At 39.6% G+C, this 19,880-nt stretch overlaps 1 protein-coding gene across 3 annotated transcripts in view; it reads left to right on the top strand.

The window, feature by feature from the left end:
* Positions 1–19,880, top strand: part of erfl1 (Ets2 repressor factor like 1) — a 91,981-nt gene that overhangs the window by 53,491 nt on the left and 18,610 nt on the right. The window contains exon 1 of one of the 3 annotated variants that reach the window (XM_088327990.1): positions 295–390. The exons of the other annotated variants lie outside the window; for them this stretch is intronic. Within the exon in view, the coding sequence (XP_088184116.1) occupies positions 377–390 (14 nt within the window). The 5' untranslated portion in view covers positions 295–376. Of the gene's footprint in view, positions 1–294; positions 391–19,880 lie in introns of those variants that run through there. 3 annotated transcript variants of the gene reach the window in all.

The raw sequence follows: 19,880 nt of genomic DNA, 5'->3' as shown, positions 1-19,880 counted from the left end.
TTACAGTTGGATTTTGTATCAGCATAAAAAAAAATAAAAAAAACACAACTTCTTTGAAGCAAAAACTAGATTAAAAGTAGCGAGCCCAAAGCAGAAAAAAAGATTAAAATGATGGTGATGAATTGACGGCCCAGCGACCATGAAAGCGAGAGCACTCCGCCTTCGGGTGCGCACTCCCGCTTCGAGGATGATGAAACGTTGATTAAAGTAAACGAGCTGGCCTGAACTTGCCTCCGAACCCTTTCCCGCCACTGCAGCCACGTTACAAGCACTCAAAGCGCATGCGCACGGCACAATCAAGGCAAATGTAGATCGAAAGATTATGAAGACGTAATGTTGTATATATGTTTTACTCATGCGCCATGCTTAAAAGCAAATGACGGACTACAGGTAAAGTATTATTCATCTTATTGATTTAATTTTCATTTAAGAGGTACCCAACAGTCACACTCTCTTAATGCCTATGTCATATCACAACGTAAAAAGGAAAATTATCAGTTTTAGGAAAAATATGTTCAACTGATTGACTGGAGAAAGTCTGCCTGTTACTAAATTGAAATTTATTAAAGGGACAATGTATAATATTTAGTATCTCCTAGTGGTACAAATTTGTTTAATTTATTATTTGAATAGTGGGCAAAAATACATGAACTATCATACCAATGTTACTGTTTATGTAAAAAAGTCGAAATATTTGTATTCGTTCTACATAATGGAATCCCTACCTAGTGTTTGGCGTCATGCTTGTCTGACTACACTGCTCTGTGGCAATGGTTTATATTTGCATTAGACAATACAGGGCCATCTAGTGGTCAAATATGACACACTGGGGCTTTATGAAACAATGTGCAAACATTTTGTTTGAATTATTTCATAGAATGTATCCCGCTAAAGTGCATATTGCGAAAAGGTTTAATAAATATGGTGGGTGGATCACCTTACCACTAGGGTCATAGGGGCACCCTTTCCTGTGGTGTATCTTGGGCAAGTGCAGCCTGGTGGCGCCCATTCCTCTCCAGGCCAACAAATGTTTTCCACTTGGTTTTGCATATTAATGATAAATATACATTTTGTTCCGCTGACCCTGAAACTTTTTTTTTACTGTGCCTCATTGAGAAAATTATAATTTTATAGCTGATAAGATTGACAATGGCATACCTGTCAATCTGTACGGTTTTGCCGTACAAAGTACGCTTTTATGCATTTTAAGACGAGTACGACGTACAAGGAAATTTGTATGGAAAAACGCAAATTTGTCAATCGCATTCGTCTGCCGCCTGGGATTTCCCATCATGCATCATTCCGGCAAAAAAATATGGTGTACGATTATTTGGTATTTTGTACGGGAAAATACGACAGTTTGTACGGGCTTGGAGCCCTGGAGGTTGACAGGTATGCAATGGGTTCAAACTATTTTGGAAAAATATTGTACTTGGCATATATGATTAAGATACATGTACATCGAAGAAAAAATTATTATGTTTATTGTCAATCTGATTTTCCTCATGACCAAATTCTACATTAACAAGTTCAAGTTCACAGGTAGAAAATCTCTTTCATTGTGTTCAATGTGAAGTAAAAGAATACATTTGTATCCATAAAGCTTTCCCAAAACCAGAGGCCATTAAAACCAATAATATACGTAAACGATTTATTTTATGTTACTTGCATGTTTAATTATCTTTATTTTCTGGTATTATGATTATTCATGTATTTTGGGTATTCCAAAAATGCTCCTTGAGGTAAAATTCTGTATGGAAATGTATGTGTGTTGTGTTCTATATAGCATAAAAAATGAGAATAAATCTGTCTCATTCATCTATGGTACTAACAAGTCAGTCAGAAGTGGACTTTCAAAACGTTTTTAGGTGTAACTTTTAATATTTTATAACACACGTATCGCGCTCAAATGAAACATTAGACGACAGGGAATATTTTAATTACATTATATTTGTATTCACCTTTGTTTTGCCTTAACGCACCCTAAATATTTTCCCGCCACTGCCACCTTGTCACGTAACGCGCATGCGCTAAACACTAAAACAACAAGTTAATAGAAAGACAAAAAGATTTTCAAGACGATTTGACTCTTAATTACTATTTATATTAGATGATTTACCAAAGTGGCGCCCTATCAAACAAGCGTTAGATTATAGTCAATATATATATATTTTTTAATCTCTGTGTTCGTTAGGCGATAAAGGACAGTGGGCGCCCGAACGGACATTTTTTTAAATAACTGATTATTTATATTCCCTGCCCCCTCTCCTTTTTCTTCCCACCTTTGTTTGGCTAATAAAACTCAACGAATCCGCCATCTAATTCATTTATATATTTAGTGCCATCCCTCCTCCTTTGTTTTTTTCCCTCTCCATCCCTCCGCAACGATTATCCCGCCGTCTAATTAGAAATCGATGGCGCTGGGCCGGCGGGTGTTTGCAGTGTGTTTGCGGACGCTCGCAACAATTCCCAGGGCGCAAAAACAGAAAGACTGAATAGAAAAAAATAAATAAAAAGGAAGCAAAACGAAGGGAGGAAAAAAAAAAGGCTTCAACACTAAAACACACACACGCACACACAGACACACGCATGCATAATGACTTTTCCGCTTGCAGCTATTAAAAAAAATCAAGGAAGGATAAAATAAAAGTGATTTACCTTTATTTTTTTAACGAAAGGCGTAAGGGATTCATTTTCTTTATTTAAAAAAGGAAGCTAACGTAAAAAAGGGGAGGGGGTGCAACGTGCCACGCTTGTGACGCTACTGGCATTCAAGATGTCGGATTTTGTTTTGAATCGAGTGTTTTTGTAAAACGAGGCAAGGAAACAATCCCGCTTTTTGCTTTTATGTGCATTATAGAAAATAAAAAAACTTTATTCAGAATATTTAAATTTTCTGAGATGGTCTTGTACGCGTTGTACGTTACAGTAAAACAGTAAAACAAAATATCTCACAATGTTGTTGAGTATGAACTGTACTTTATCTTCTCTATTTAAATGAATTAAATTACTTTTTCACTTTAGTTGCTGTTTTTTGAACGCTTTATTGAAGAAAACGCACATATACTTACAAAAAAGTTCCACCCAACTGTAGAAACAATACAAATTACAATAAGATCTTTTTTAAAAAATAAACGTGCTGTGTGAGGTAGATACGTTTCAAAATTCCAAACTGTTTCATACTATTATTAGTTTTGATGATTTTCTGGTTGTAGGAAAGTTTTATCCACAAAAATGTATTATTTTACTTCCAATTGAAAAGTGATATGAGATTTTTCTAACAGTAAATTTGCACTTGTGATTGTAGAAATTTAGCTATAGGATAATAAGATCGATGTTAATTATTTTGGGGGGCTTTAATCTATCTGTTTTGAAGTACAATATCCTTCCAAAGTAGTTTAAACCCATTTTCAATCTTATCCATTGTCAAATTTTCTTTTGAATCGTAGAACAGTTTGGAGTCATCTATATTTTGCCGTATGATGAAAATGTTTTGAATGCTGTAGAATTTTCATTTTTGATTGGTTATTTTGTTACAAATGTAGTAGGTGGTATTATTTATGTATTTTTACTTTTAGTATTGTATATTACTAGTTTTGTTGCCAAATAGGACGACATCTTGCGGCATTTATCATCACAGTTGCTTGAGATTTCATCAACTGCTTATGATGCTTAGCCCGAGACCAAACTGTCAATCTCAGCTCTGCGGGATGTGTGAATGTCGTGTGTTTGTGTGTGTTTTTGTGGCTCTTTTCATGTCTTTAACTTATTTGGTGAACCCAAAATGCCAAGAAAAGCTTAAAACCTGGTTTTAGAGAGTATGTTAGGTTTTGATGTGTTTAAGAATGAGTGATTTTTGTGACCTTCTTGGGACTAGTGTGGGGATTTATAGTCCTTATTGGGACATTTTTGACTTAATGTGGCTAGATCCCTTTTTAGCGTTAAAATCTGATTTTGGAGTTAAGGTCTGAGTTAGACTTTAGTTGGGGTTAACGATTAAGATGGTTAGGGAAAGTGGCTGGGAAATTATTTTTTTTGGATCGTCTGTACTAGGGTAGGTAAACAAAACCGTATATGTCTGTGTACTTGGGTTTCGGAACATTTTCATGATTTTATCATTATTGTGGGGACCAATAGTCCTTATTAGGACATTTAGGTGTCTTAACTAGGATTTTGAAATCAAAGTCTGTGTGTTGATTCATATTTAAAACTTAGGACCGTATTAGCATTATACTATTATTTTTTTGGGATAAATAGTCCCTATTAGGACATTTTGGTGTCGTAACTAGGCCTGGAACTATGGAAGTATTACAGACCTTCTTAGGACAATTTCAGGATTGTACCAGCATAGGGACATTTTTGGTGTATTAACTAGGACTGGAAAATTACGTGTGTGTGTTTTTGTACTAGAATTTTAGACCTTCTTAGGACATTTTTATGCTTTCACCATCATTCATCCCCACAATGATCATAGTGATCAATTGGGAATGTTAATTACGACTGGAAAACAAAACGTGTTAGTGTGTGTATTTGTCTTTCAGACCTATTTAGGACCATTCCAGTTTTGCATCATCATGGCAGGATAAATAGTCCTTATTTGGACATTTTGGTGTCTTATCTAGGAACAGAAAACTGTGTGAACTCATATTTCATGCTTTAATAGGACATTTTCAGGATTTCACCGTCATTTTGGTGATGACACGTCCTTATTAGGCCATATTTATGTATTAACTAGGACTGGAAAACCAAAATATGATTGTATGTATTTGTATTTCAGACTTCCCTAGGACAATTTCAGGATTAGACCATCCTTATGGGATGAATAGTCCTTGTTTGGACACTTTTGGTGTCTTAACTAGAAACAGGTAACTAAACTGTTATGTGTGTACTCGTATTTTAGGACTTCTTAGGACATTTTTTGTAACTAATATAGTGTAAACAGTGTTTACTCCTATTCCGGACCTTCTTAGGACATTTTCAGGCAAAACAATAATTGTGGAGACCATTTGTCTTTATAAGGACATATACAAAAGTATGTTTGTGTTATCATTTTAGAATAGAATAGAATATACCTTTATTGTCATTGTTACAAATGGGCTAACATATTGTGACAACGAAATTGGGCATGACACTCCAGTTTTACACATTCATAGTGAGGTATGAGCAAGAAGATAAAGGAACAGAGAAGATAATGTTTAAGACAAGGGGGATAAGGCTATAGTTATAATTTACATGGTATTTACACAAGAAATGTCGGCATGTGGGATGTTACATACAGGGTTGTCGTGATAACGTTGGTATCGTATTTTCCAGACATCTTAGGACATTTTCTGCATTTTAGCATCGTTGTGCTGATAAATAGTTCTTTTAGGACATTTTACGGTCTTAACTACGCCTGGATAAAAATTGTAAGTCAGTGCTCATATTTCAGACTTTTTTTGGTAATTTTTAGGATTTTAGCATCGTTCTCGAAACAAATAGTCAATGTAAAGACATGTTAATATGTTAACTAGGGCTAGAAAACAATACTTTGATTGTGTGTACTTACTCTTATTTCATACCTCCCTAGACCTTTTCATGTTAATTACCATCTTTCTGGGGACCTATTGTCCTTATAAGAACATAAACAAAACTTTGTGTTTTGGTATTCCAGACCATCTTACAATAGTTTCCAGATTTTAGCATCATTGTGTGGATAAGTAGAACCTTTTTAGGCCATTTTAGTCTCTCACCTAGGACTGGAAAATGGTGTGTCTATTCTTGTTTCACACTTTCCTAGGTGATTTTCAGGATTTTAGCATCATTGTGATTATAAATAGTCGTCGTCCTGGCATTTTGGTGTTTTAACTCGAATAGAGATGGAAAAAACCTCCATGTGCGCTAACATGTCCGTGGACATCCTTGCATTTTCTGTCAGTCCATCTCTCCCCCCCTCATTAAACGTCCCTCTCTCGCCTGACTCCCTCTATCTTTTTCTTCTTCTATTTCGTCGGCAGCCGGCGCTCCCCTTGCCCGTGGCTATATGATCGCAAAAAATGTGTTTACAAAACTCGCTCTCTCGCAGATCAAACCGAAGCGACGAATCAAAGACTTTCGCTGAGACGGGCAAAGAAGAAGACGAAGCGGCCAGAGGAGGCCTTTGCGTTTTTAAAATTCTGTGTGTTTTATTCCACCTCCTCCATGCGTGTAAAAAGCAACGACGGCCGTCTCCTAGTTAAACATGAGCTAATGCAATATGGATGCGTTGTGGCCGTAATATGAGCACAATCCGTGTCAGGGATTTCAACGTCGTGCGTGAATGGCGCCAGAAAAATGAGCGTGGGATGGCAAGAAGGCGAATGTAGCACCGGGTTAGCGAAGCGCAGGGCGGCCTTGAAAGGTAGACAAGGTCGTTTTAATGACAGTTTGTTTGAGGACTTACAAGTCGTTTTGTGTCTGGTCTGTCATAGGGAATAGTCCAACGCCAATTCACATGTTGTCTTTATTGTATTAGAACAAAACATGAAAGTAAGAAAACACTGGATATGTTGTGATACTAACTAGCTCTAACTGAACAAAACACAAAATAAAGAAACCACAGGGCAACTTCTAACAAGTGGACAGAATCACGACATAAAGGTTGAAAACACCAACCAGCTCTAACTGAACAAATCATGGAAGAAAGACAAAACAAAATATGTTGGATACCAAGTAGTTCTAACTAAAATTAACCCGAAAGAGAGAAAATGCAGACATAATGTTCTATCACCAACATGTCTCTAATAGAACTAAACATAAAAAGAGACAATACCAGACTCCCACTCGTGCACGGAGTCCATTATGACCAGATTATGAAGTATAACACAGGCATGCTGACTAAGTGTAACCTCATGCTGAGATTTTGAGAGCACGACCTGCCCTCATGAAGGTTTTAGATCAGGGGATGGTGTAATAATAGTCTGTAGACGACGTAGCCTTTTGAGACTTCTTGTGATTAAAGGCTTTACAAATAAACATGACTTGACATGAACAAAACATAAAAGTAAGCCAGCGCACCAATCTGTTGGGACAGTAATTCACTCTAACTGAACAACACATAAAAGAGAGAATATACAGACAATACTCACGCATAAATAAAACAACTACACAATGTTACAAAACCAACCAGCTCCAACTGAACTGAACAAGAAAGGAAGATGACACAATAATCATCCTCCCATGAGGACGTTACAAGACCCCAATGTCATGACAAGGATACAATGAAATAAAGCGAAGGCACACAAACTTCAACTGAACAAAACATAAAAAAGTACAACGCAAAATATGTTGTAAAACTAACTCTAACTGAAGAAAAACTGGAAAATAGACAACTCCAACTATGTTGGGACGTTGAATTACTGTAACTGAACACAAAATGTAAGTAAGACCATTCAGAATGCTGGGAAACCAACTAGCTCTAACTGAACAAAAGATTAAAGGTTAATGACCCACAAAATGTTGGAACTATCTGTAACCAAAAAAAACAAAACAAGAAAGAAGACAACTTACGTTATGTTGGGCTTTGTAACTGACTAAATTTTAAGAATTCCCTTCGCCATTGTTTTCAAAAACAACTCAAAATAGACGTTATCTTACCAAATTGTATCGATTACTCCTTTAGTGGCGATTTTGTTTCACGTTCCGCGCGGGTATTGTTGACTATGATGTTGTTTTTTTCTGGTAGGCAGCTTGTGAGGTCTTTTACGTCTTAAATAAATCTTTGAAGATCACAATCGTTTCTCGCTTAAGCAACTAACGAGCCACTCCGGTGATATATCAATTGTTTGCTGTGGAAATTGTGTGTAAATGTCCCGGACGCCAGATCAATACTCTTATCATCTGTGATCAATTGACTGAACGTTGCCGCTTTACTGCCTGTTGCTGAACATAAAAGCTCAGAAAAAAATATCGATCCTGGTGACGTCTGTACTTGGAATATTAGGAACATTTGCGTTGATTTTATTATAATTTTAATGGGAAAAATCATACAATATAATCTATTAGAAAGTCTAAAATAGTAAAGGTCCTATCATATTATTTTTTTTATATTCTTACACTTTTAGGCCTTTTTCATCTACTGGGACATATATTATTGTAATGTTTTAGTTATCATTATTTTTTAATCTTAATTTTATATCTAAAAATATAAAGATGAATATATATATAATATATATATATATGTATATATATATATATATATATATATATATATATATATATATATATATATATATATATATATATATATATATATATATATATATATATATATATATATATATATATATATATATATATATATATATGAGTAGAGGAGAGTAGAGAGCGTAGAGATATGGATGGGTAGCACCAGGCTGTATTTGCCCAAGACACATATATATAGATATATATATATATATATATATAGATAGATAGATAGATAGATAGATAGATAGAATATATATGGAAATTTACAAAATTCGCATCTCAATTGTTTTATAGAACAACTCAAAAGAGACGTAATCTTCGCTGGCATAATTTGCTTCACGTACGTTGCAATGACAGAACCCCAAACATGACCTGGCCCTATGGAGTTTTCTTTCTTTGCATCAGTATTTGTCTATGTATTTATATTTATTATAGCTTCCAGTGTGTACAGCTAAGAAATGACACTTGATAAGAGCATGTGATATATTCTCTATCTGGCGCGCATAACAATATATTTTCATCATATTTATGACTTACACGCAAAGTAAGTTATAATCAATCGATTGATTAATAAACTCTGGCTCTAGTCTCTCTGATGCTACTTCAGTTTAATGTTATTGTAATTGTGAACAAATGAGGGAAAAATGTGAGTATCAAGTGTGTAATAGACGGAGTAAGAGGAGTGTGAGGAGGAGGCGAGTGGGACATGCACGATTGGCGATTGTTGCAGCTTTTATGTATGAGCTATTGATTGAGTCAGTGGTGACTTCTTGAGTGGTTAATTCGGGAAGTGAGCCCGATAGAGGGAGTAACTCCGACGCTGCGGGAGGGTGCGGGTCCAGGTTTGTGTGGAAATTGATTCCAGCCATAAATGAAGTCTGTCCATTCCTTGCACCATTTGACAGATACAAACATAATTTTGGAATAAGCAAATATTATTTACAATCTACTAGATGAGAGATTCTAAATTTGGGGAAGATTTTGCATATTTTATTCAGGGTTAGGCTTAAGGGTTTAGGTCATGGTTTAGGTAAGTTGAGTTAGTGGGTTGGAGTTTGTGGGTAAGAGCTAGGTAATCAGGGTTAAGGGGTTAACATTAGGATATATACACATTACAACAATCATAACAATCCTATGGTTAGGGGTTAGGGTTTGGGGTGAGCTTAGGGGGTCAGGGTTTAGGATCAGGCGGTAAGGGAGAACGTTTGAGTTAGTGGTAGGTATATAGGATGATAACCATGATCATAATCATCCCAGGATTGGGGTATGGGGGTAGGGTTTAGCAATTAGGGTTTAAGTTAGGGGTCAGGGGTTTGGGTTAGTGGTAGTTATATAGCATTGGTTCTTAACCTGGGTTTGATCGAACCCAAGAGTTTCGGTGAGTCAGTCTCGGGGGTTCGGTGGAACCTCTGTCGTGGAGGTCAAGACATACCGACTCATTATGTCTCAACGCAATAACATTCCCTGCTAAACTACTACAGGCTGCAGGTGATCACGTGACATTGCTTGGCCAATGAGAGCTGCATGGAATTTAGCACACTCAGACGTGATCTGATGTTGAATGTCATCATAGTATGGCATGTAATTGCTTTCTTTATATTTCAAGCCTTACTATGTCGGGCAAAAGAAAGAAAGTGGTTGGAGGAATATTTGTAATTCATATCGTGTCGCCTAAATGCCAACAGTAGCTTGGAAACACTGCGTGCGACTGGTTTTAATATAAAAACAAGCACGCATTGCACGCATCTTTTTTTTTTTTTTTATCTGGAGTGTCCAATGGGATCCTGTAAATTGTAAAAGTTCACTTTACGACCTTTAACATATTTTCTCTGATTCTGGCACCCAAACACAATACATGACAACATTTTAACACCCAACTTGCAACAACCACAGCTTTCTTTTCCTCAGTTAATTTTGACCGAAGCAAGTCTTTTTGCCTCCACCTTATTTACATCACTATAACTGAGAAATGATTTGTCAGTTGTCAATCATCGCTGACTTTGTTCAGCATTGGATTCTGCAGGAATAAAACCCAAATGACGGACGTTGAAAGTGCTGAATCCTAGCCACAAACCCACTTGGATTCTAAATGTCAAAGCAAAAGGCATAAGGTTTTATCTTATTACCACACTATTTGTACTCACAGTACCTAGTTGAACAACTTTGTTTCGAATAAACTCTTTTCCATAATGCTCAATTACCACGTAATAATGTATAACGATTGTATGACGATTGACCACGTGCGCCTTCAAGATATAAAAGATAGACAATGTAGTACCATGAATAAAAATGTGTCATGATGAGATAAAATTGAATGACTTTTCTTTTGTCCCCAAGTGGTTTATTGATAACACAGTGGATTTTGGCTTATAAGTATTGCTTTTATTACTTTTGTTATTGTTGTCATTACCAATGTTATTAATGGGCTTGGTGGCGAGAACAATGTCAGATATTAAAGCAGTCCGTGGTACAGAAATGGTTGCCAACCACTGCCATATACGATGATTACTACAATTATAGCGTTATGATTCTAAGCTTAGGTGTAGTGTTTAGCGTTAAGGTTAGGGTTTAGGGTATTACATTTGACTTGGGGGTTGGGGTATATAGTATGATTACCACAATCATTATCTATCTATCTATCTATCTACCCTGGTCATATCTTACGAGAGGGGTGACCGACAGCAAGACAGATACAAAAACAAAGAAAATAAAAAAAGTGAAACAGTAGCAAAAAACACACACAAATGCCCAAACACCCAAACAAGTTAAGCACCTCAGCACCCAAGTTGGTCATGCTTTTGTCCCTCCAGATGAAACGGGACACAAGAAAGCGGCCATGTCACTGGACCATCATAATAACTTCATGAGATTAGGGTTAAGGGTTGGGCCTTGAAAGTTCCGGTTGTGCTTATGGGGTAGGGTTAGCGTTAAGGGTTTAACGTTTGGGTTGAGGGTTAGGGTGTATAGGATGATTACCATGATCATGATAACTTTATAATCTTAGCGATAGGGTTAAGGCAGGGGCAGGAACCTATGGCTCTTTTCATTAGTACTGTATATATGGCTCGGAGATAAAATGGAAAATGCGCAAATAATCAAAGTATTGTTACAAATCGTGCCAAGTATCGCATGTGCAACACTGATATGACGTTAAATGCCTATTATGTTCGCTCCAGTATATATAGGACACAATTTTAAGTACAGTTTACAGTCAAGGTCTCACACTAACCAACCCAGTTTTGGCTGTAAATCTAAATAATCATTTAAAAGAAAGCTGATTAAAACAAACTATGTTAATTGTTATGACTCTTTATGATAAAAAGCCACAAACAAACTTTAAAAAGCCAGAAGCTCTAGCAAAGCACCTAGAGCAATTAGATTGAATGAGCAGTAGAAATGAGCAGACACAATACGCGCACTGCTTCTTCCCCTGGCCCAGTTACGTCTGCACCAAAGGTAGCTATGATGGTTTCCTTGTTTGCAGTTTTTGGTGACATTTTTACGAAAGAACTTTGCTCACACTTTGTTTTGAAATCATTATTAAGGACAACAATGCCTCAACACTCTTGAGTAACTGCAGGAGGATGTCATTACCAGAACGGAAACAGGACCCACTCGAGTAACGTAACACAAGTTTTATTTAAGGAACAAGGAAGGTGCGCCCACGATCTGGTGTTCGCTCTCGTACTCGGCTTGTGATCCGAACACGGAAGTGGATCTTCTGTAGCGAGCGATGGCGGTGTCAGGGGCGGAAAACTGGTCGGTAGCCGGGACTGGGAGAGCAAGATGTGATTGGTGTCGGAAACGGGAAGCAATACAGTATGGGGGTTGTTTTGTTTATCAACACCAAACAGGGACAAAAAACGGGACAGGCGTGAGTCAGGGTCAAAAAAGGCTTGCCTAGTATACACGGGGATTTGTAGACGGACTGACAACAGGAGACAGATAGTAGTGGGTTTAAATAAGGACAGGGAGCCATTTAGAGTCTGAGGCAGTTGGCGCGCAAGGAGCGGGCACAAGTGATTCACATCCGTAATCATGACAGAGGAAGATGAAATTTAAGTGGTGTATTCATATTGATATGAGACACAGGCTCAGGCATTATTTTTAATGCATAGATTTGATCATATCATCAAACCACACAGTGAAATGAAATGTAATGAATAATACCTTTTGTCTGGAGAGCGGGTTTTTGTTGAATTTGGTCTTAACAAATATGGTGTGGCTCTTTCAAAAGAGAAAAATATATACAAATATTCTTGCTTTTATGGTTCTTTCATTCGAAAAGCTTCCCAACCCCTGAATTAAACATTAAGGCTTAGGGTTGAGGTTAGGGTTATTGGTAAGGTAAGGCTATATAGGATTACAAGCATAATGGCCCGGCGTTTCCGGGCGTTCTACTTGGACGTGGTGGTTGGAGCCCTTGCTTGTTGAAAAGGTGCCAGGGAGCCACTAGGAAGTGCCAAAGAGCCGCATGGTTACATGTAGCCCCAAAGCTGCTTCTACACGCAAGTACATGTTTATCGATTTTATTGGTACAGTGGAACCTCGGTTCTCGACCATAATCCGTTCCAGAACCCTGTTCGAAAACCGATTTGGTCGATCACGGAAATTCGTTTTTCCCATTAAAAGTAATGTAAAATCATTTTAATCCGTTCCAACACCCTGAATTTTTAGCAAGAACGTAAACATGAAGCTAACCCAGGCTAATCGTACGTTCGCGTTAGCGTAATCTTTCGTACGGAAGATTACGCTAACATGAACGTGTAAAAATAAAAAAAAAAGGATTATGAATAGGATTTCTTACCTTTGTGGTGGACAGTGGGGAGAGAAAAATCATCAAAAGTTTTTCAACCTCTTCCAAAACTTGCGGCAGTTGCTTGCTTATAGCGCTAACTTCCTTAGCCCCATCACTCGATTTCACAGCCTCCTTATTCTTTACTATCGTACTGATTGTAGATTTAGCCATGCTGTATTCACTAGCAAGATCGGAAATTCGTCCTCTTTCATATTTACCTATTATGTCTTTCTTAAACGCAATAGTTGGACGAACAACTTGTTTTTTTTTTACCTGTCCTGCGTGCACCGACCTTCTTCGGAGGCATAATTAGGGGCTAAACACCCGTACGTCGCTCAGCATCGCACCCTAGCGTACCGGCGTTCGAACTCCCGATTTTTTGACTGAACAGCGAAGCAAGAATTTCTCGAAATTTTTGGTCGAACACCGATTTGTCCGAACTGAGAGGCGTTCGAAAACCGAGGTTCCACTGTATTTATTTGGGGTCCCTTGACACGCAACCTAGCTAAGGCACTCCCAGATGCCTGAAATATGATTACATTCTTACTAACACACAAACACACATAAACACGAATCGATCTTTATAAAGTAGATTAGTTCAGATAGATTTAGATGACCACAATCATCACAGTATGATTCTGGGGTTAGGGGGTTTATTCAATAGAAACATGTTAAAATAAGTAAAAATGACTGCTTTTTCTGTTGATTTCCTGCTTTCCTTATACGCACCGCAAACTAATGTCAAACAGCGTGTTTGCAAAGGGTCCGCCTCGCCATCGCGTGTGCACGCGCGGAGGTCAGCTAGCCTCACACATTTTTCCCTTTTTTTTCTGATCCGCCAGATCAAAGGCGCTCGCGGGCTATTAGTCCACGCGAGTCATTGATCCCTCATCGATCCCAGCGAGACGCCGCCGCCGCAACCTCCGTCGTGCACGCCCCTATGCTAGCTAGCCAACTAAACTCCACTCCTGTTTTTTTCAACCTCTTTTTTTAGCCGCAGGACATGAAACAATGAGGCCCGAGCCGGTTTTAATAAAGCCCGCTTTCCCGCCTTTCAACTCGGGCGCCGGGCGGACGAGCCCCGGCAACGGAGAGCGATCGATAATTAATGACGATGAATAATTTAACCCTATCGATCGATACTTTCTTCTTCATCCTCTTACTAAAGCAGTCTTTTTCCTTATTTATTTATTTTCTACAGTGCAATCCCGCGCCATATGTAATACTAATATCCTGCCACTCAAGTGCTCGGACAAACTTGTCGGAAGTTTCGCCTCCTTCCGGGAAAAAGTCGGGAAAATGAGCAGGTTCTTTTATGAGTAGCTGAACCGACCTCATCCTAGAAATTGCACAAATATATTTTTACAAATTGTTATGTTGGAAAACAATTTACCTAGCACACTTGTTCGTTTAAAGTTAGCTTCGAGCTATATATGATCATTTGTGCTAACCAAGTCACGACAAGATGCTGGGAATGCCTTGTTGTGCTAAATAAGTCTCGACAGTAACTAACGCAAACACTTTAGTCCTCAAAAGCTTTTCTCTCTTACACGAAAGTGTCATGATTACTGATGAGAATCACCTGTGCCCGCACCTTTGGCGCCAACTGCCTCGGACTCTGATTGGCTCCCTGTCCCTATTTAAACCCACTCCTATCTGTCCCCTTTTGTCAGTCCGTCTGCGAACCTCAGTTAACACTAGGCAAGCCTTTTTCGACCCTGACTCCCACCTGTTTTTTGCTCCCGTCTGTCCCCCGGCTTCCACCCGTTTTTGTGCCCGACCACGTCTACTCTCTTTTCCCGGCTTATGATTCATTTCCGACCACGACCACGTTTTTGCTCTCCTGTCCCGGCTACTGACTCGTCCCCGACACCGGCATCGCTCGTCATGGAAGATTCGCTTCCACGTTCAGGGCAACCTGCTTCCCGTGCCTAGCAAGCACTGGATCGTGGATGCAGTTCTTCCTCTTTCCTTTAATAAAACTTGCGAGGAACGCAACGCAATTGGGTCCTGTTTCCGTTCTGGTCCTGACAGAAAGTGATGAAATAATACTTTAATAAACCGTTGAGGGCCGATTTGGATAATGAACAAATAAAGTTTTTTCACATGACAGTGACAATATGCTAAATTTGCTACGTTGTGCCAACCAAATAAAGCCAGTAAATAATTCTAACTATATTAATCATCGGAAAATTGATTAATTGATTAATTAATAAACCATTGACGGGTAATTTTGAAGCAAAAAATTGTTTTTGAGATGGGTTTTTCTCACGTGACAATGTACTAAAGATACTACGCTGTGCTTACTATGCGGTGTAGTAGGAAAATACTACAGGCTGGGATATTGCTTCACCGCTAGCATAGCCACATTTATTGTTTATATTTATTTGTTGATATGTTTTTTTTAAGATGTATTTTTTTTAGAGAGAAATGAAATGAAATGAAATGATCTGCATTTATATCGCGCTTTTCAAGTCAATGACTTCCCAAAGCGCTTTACAATGTGCTCCACATTTCCCAATAGCGGCCTTGCAGCCATGTAAGGCGCTAACCTGCCTATTGGGGGTATTAGGGGTTCAGTGTCTTACCCAAGGACACTTCGACATGTAACACAGACGAGTCGGGATTCGAACTGGGATCCCTTGATCCCAAGACGAGCGCTCTACCACCTGAGAAGGAGAGAGAGAGATTGTTTTTTTTATTTTTTTTTTACTGATATCTATGTTTTTAAAGTTGCACTGGACTAAAAGTTGCATTTTATTGAGGCTAGATGTGGAAAATTGAACGCTAAGCTAGCCCGATTAGCTCGATTTTTAGGTTGTACTTACATCTTTTAGGGATACAGTTGTATATTTAATGTTTTTTCGAGCTAGAAGTCACATTGGAGCTTAAGTTGTGTCTTATGGATTGTACCTGTGCAAGATCTTATACTAAGCTAGCTTGATTACATCGACATTTTAGCCTAGGCAATAATTTTTTACCATATTTTCGGGTCGCACTGGAGTATAAGGCGCATTTCGTTGCAGAAGACCTGATACTAAGAAAGTCGACACTACTTTTTGGTGATACAAAATAAGCTGGTTGTACCTCAACACCTCATTTATTCCCATAACCTTCGTGGTCAAATTTCCGCTTTTCGCGGCGAGCTTTGGGAAACTTTCTGGTGGGCCGCGAATGGCCCACGGCGTCTTCGGTTCCCCAATTGTGTGTTTAGCGCGTCGTCAACACGCGATCCATCATCCGAGGTTGCGAAAGGCTACTTTTGTTTGGAGTTCGGCGTGCTCAACGCAACCGCCCCCCTCCCTTGCTAAAGCCCCCTTTCGCTTTTGTGCTCTTTCATCAGTGTTCCGGCATCTTTTTTAGCGAAACAAAAGCGCACTCCGACCGTATCGATCCAGTCACTATCGATGGGGTCTTACGTCTTTATTTGCTACCTGAATACCTTGGTGTCGGTAGCGTATACTTCCGAATGGCTTTTTTTTTTTTTTGGTGTGTCTGTAACGTGTGTGTAGGCGCTAGCTAGCGTGCACGAGCGCTGCTATTCCCTGGGCTGCTAGTTATAATGTTTCTGGGGGTGATGGGGGGGAACTTGAAAGCCCTTCGCTGCCCAAATCAAAACTAACAAGGAAATGATGGAGGCTCCTTTATCTCCTCTCTGGCCCTGGGCAAGAAGCTGAAGGGTTGGGGGTGGGCGGAGGAGGAGGGTGGGGGGAGAGGGGGGGGGTGGATAAAGGAGGGGGGTCGCCCACTTCCTCTTTGATTTGTAAAAAATGCATTAGCTCGCGTATCAAACGAAAAATTACCGCGCCGATGCAAAACGCCGGAAAGAGCGAGGGGTGAGAAGCGGAGGAAGGGTTTTGCGGAAAGGTGGGCGGTACCAGGAAGAAAGGATAAATATCCATGTCCATTGTTTGGGGCGGAGGGGTCAACTGACCTCAATTTCTGCAAAACGACCCAAAAAGTGCATTGCGTTGTAGAAAAAAACATCCCAAAGTTGGCTTGTTTTTATCTACTTGATTAAATAAGGGGGTCAGTGTATTTACAACATGTGTCAAACTCGCAGCCCGTGCACCAAATACGGCCCGCTACAACATTTTATGTGGCTAGATATTACTGAAAGTGGCACAAGACTAAAATGAGCTGCATTCTTGCATTCTCAAATATGTCCACATGATGCTGCCAAACCCAGGCGCAACTTGCAAAGCATCCACTGTAGCTGTAATTGCTGATTACCAATGGGACAATGCTCCATATTACCTCCGTCCATCCATCCATTTTCTGCACCGCTCATCGTCAGTAGGGTCGCAGGGGTGCTGGAGTCCATCCCAGCCATCTTCGGGCAGTGGGCAGGGGACACCCTGAATTGTTCCCCAGCCAGTCACAGGGCACATACAGACAGACAACTCACTCGCTCATTCACATCTAGGGAGAATTTGGACTAGCCAATTCACCTGACATGCATGTTTTTGGAATGTGGAAGGAAACCGGAGTGAATTTCCCTACGGGGATGAATAAAGTATCTGTCTGTCTATTTATCTATCTATCTATCTATCTATCTATCTATCTATCTATCTATCTATCTATCTATCTATCTATCTATCTATCTATCTATCTATCTATCTATCTATCTATCTATCTATCTATCTATCTATCTATCTATCCCTCCATCGAGGTGTCCTACCGTCGGCTGATCTAACAGTCGTATCTGGCAAAATATATTTTGAAGCAGTGAAAGAGTCAAATACGACAAAATTAAAGCAAAAATTTTGAGTACTCCACTTTCAAAGACACATTCCATATGATAGGTAGGACAAAAACGTGCACGCTTGTATTGGACATTGGTAGGGCGTCTCGATAGGTAGGAAGGAATTTCAGCACACTGTTGTTGGTTGTGGTCGGCGCCCTTAGATTTTTTTACAATTGGGTTAGGTGAAAATATCCCAATTTGGGTGAAAAGTGGACTGATTCATGATTCGGTTACGTTGAACACACTGGGTTTTTGCGCATGTGTTTAATCTTCCTAAAATTGTGTTGTTTGTTTTTTAAATGGTTTGATATAAACCCACAAAAATCTTATTGTTTTATGAAAAAGAGGGTCGTGAAATCTACCCCCCCCCTACCCCCAAAAAATAACAGAAAAAATGTAACTTTTACTTTAAAAAAATCTGAAAAATATGGTGTTGTTAAACAAAACAACCCCCACACTAGATTGCTTCCTTTAAAACTAAATAGTAGGTGGACGCCGAGATTATCATTTGTTTTCTTCTCCCTTTAGCATTACTCCAAGTCCATGGGGAATATATACAGTACTTAAATAATAATAATAATAATAATAATGCATTTTATTTAAAAGCGCCTTTCAGGCCACCCAAGGACACTGTACAAACAATGAAAAAAATACAATTTAAAAAGTTGTAAACGAAATAATAAATAAAAACAGGACATAAAATCATAAAAACAAAGGAAATGGAGAAGCTATGTGTTGTAGGCAGTCCTGAACAGGTGTGTTTTTAGACGGGACTTAAAAGTGGAGAGAGATGTGCAGTATTGGAGGTCCGGAGGTAGATTATTCCAAAGCTTGGGAGCAGCGCAACTGAAGGCTCTGGCTCCCATGGTGCTCAGGTGGGCAGGGGGCACTGACAGTCGGAGGGAGGACGAGGATCTGAGGGAGCGAGTGGGGACGTGCACCTGGAGAAGGTCGGACAGGTAAGGAGGAGCCAGGTTGTGGATGGCCATATATGTATATAGGATGAGTTTGTAGCTGATGCGATGCTGAACAGGAAGCCAGTGTAGCTGTTGGAGAACGGGGGTGATGTGCTGCTGGGAAGATGTTTTTGTGATGATGCGAGCAGAGGCGTTTTGAACCAGCTGAATTTTATGGAGGGACTTTTGAGGAAGGCCGAAGAGGAGAGCATTGCAGTAGTCAAGGCGGGATGTGACAAGACTGTGGACGAGAATAGCAGTGGTGCGGGGGGTGAGGGAAGGGCGGAGTCTGGTAATATTGCGGAGGTGGAAGTAAGCAGTGCGGGTGATGGTGTTGATATGTGAATGGAAGGTAAGCATGCTATCCAGGATGACACCCAGACTCTTGACCTGGGGGGAGGGGGACACTAAGGAGCTGTCGATGTTGAGAGAGAAGTTGTTTACTTTGGATAAAGTGGATTTGGTGCCAAGAAGGAGGAATTCAGTTTTATTGGCATTTAATTTAAGAAAGTTTGTTGTGAACCATGTTTTGAGTTCGGAAAGGCAAGAGGTGAGGGAGGGAGGTGGGAGTATGGAGTTTGGTTTGCAGGAGAGGTAGAGTTGGGTGTCATCAGCAAAGCAGTGAAATTGGATATTAAATTTGCGGAGGATATGACCAAGAGGCAAGAGGTAGATGATGAAGAGAAGAGGACCTAAGACAGATCCCTGGGGTACACCTGTGGTGACTAGGGAGGGCTTTGAGGTGAAAGATTTCAGCTGGACAAACTGAGTGCGGCCAGTGAGATAGGAATGGAACCAGCTGAGGGGCGTATGAGTGAGACCAATGGAGGAGAGTCTATTGAGGAGGATAGGGTGAGAGATTGTGTCGAAGGCGGCGCTCAAGTCTAGGAGGATGAGGATGGAGACCAAACCGGAGTCAGATGCTATGAGGAGATCATTTACAATACGGATTAGGGCAGTCTCTGTGCTGTGGCGGGGGCGGAAACCAGACTGAAAGGGCTCATAGAGAGAGTGGAGGGACAGGTGCGAGTGGAGTTGAGCAGCAACAGTTTTTTCAAGGATTTTTGAAATAAATGGAAGGTTGGAGATGGGGCGAAGGTTGTCAAAGTTGTTGGGGTCGGCACCATGTTTTTTCAGCGTAGGGGTAACAGCAGCGGTTTTGAAAAGTGATGGG

The sequence above is a fragment of the Urocampus carinirostris genome, chromosome 2, assembly GCF_059441175.1.
Source record: "Urocampus carinirostris isolate Australia breed hairy pipefish chromosome 2, RoL_Ucar_1.0, whole genome shotgun sequence".
NCBI lineage: Eukaryota > Metazoa > Chordata > Actinopteri > Syngnathiformes > Syngnathidae > Urocampus > Urocampus carinirostris.
The sequence above is the reverse complement of the archived record's forward strand: the minus strand, read 5'-3'. Positions and strand labels throughout refer to the sequence as shown.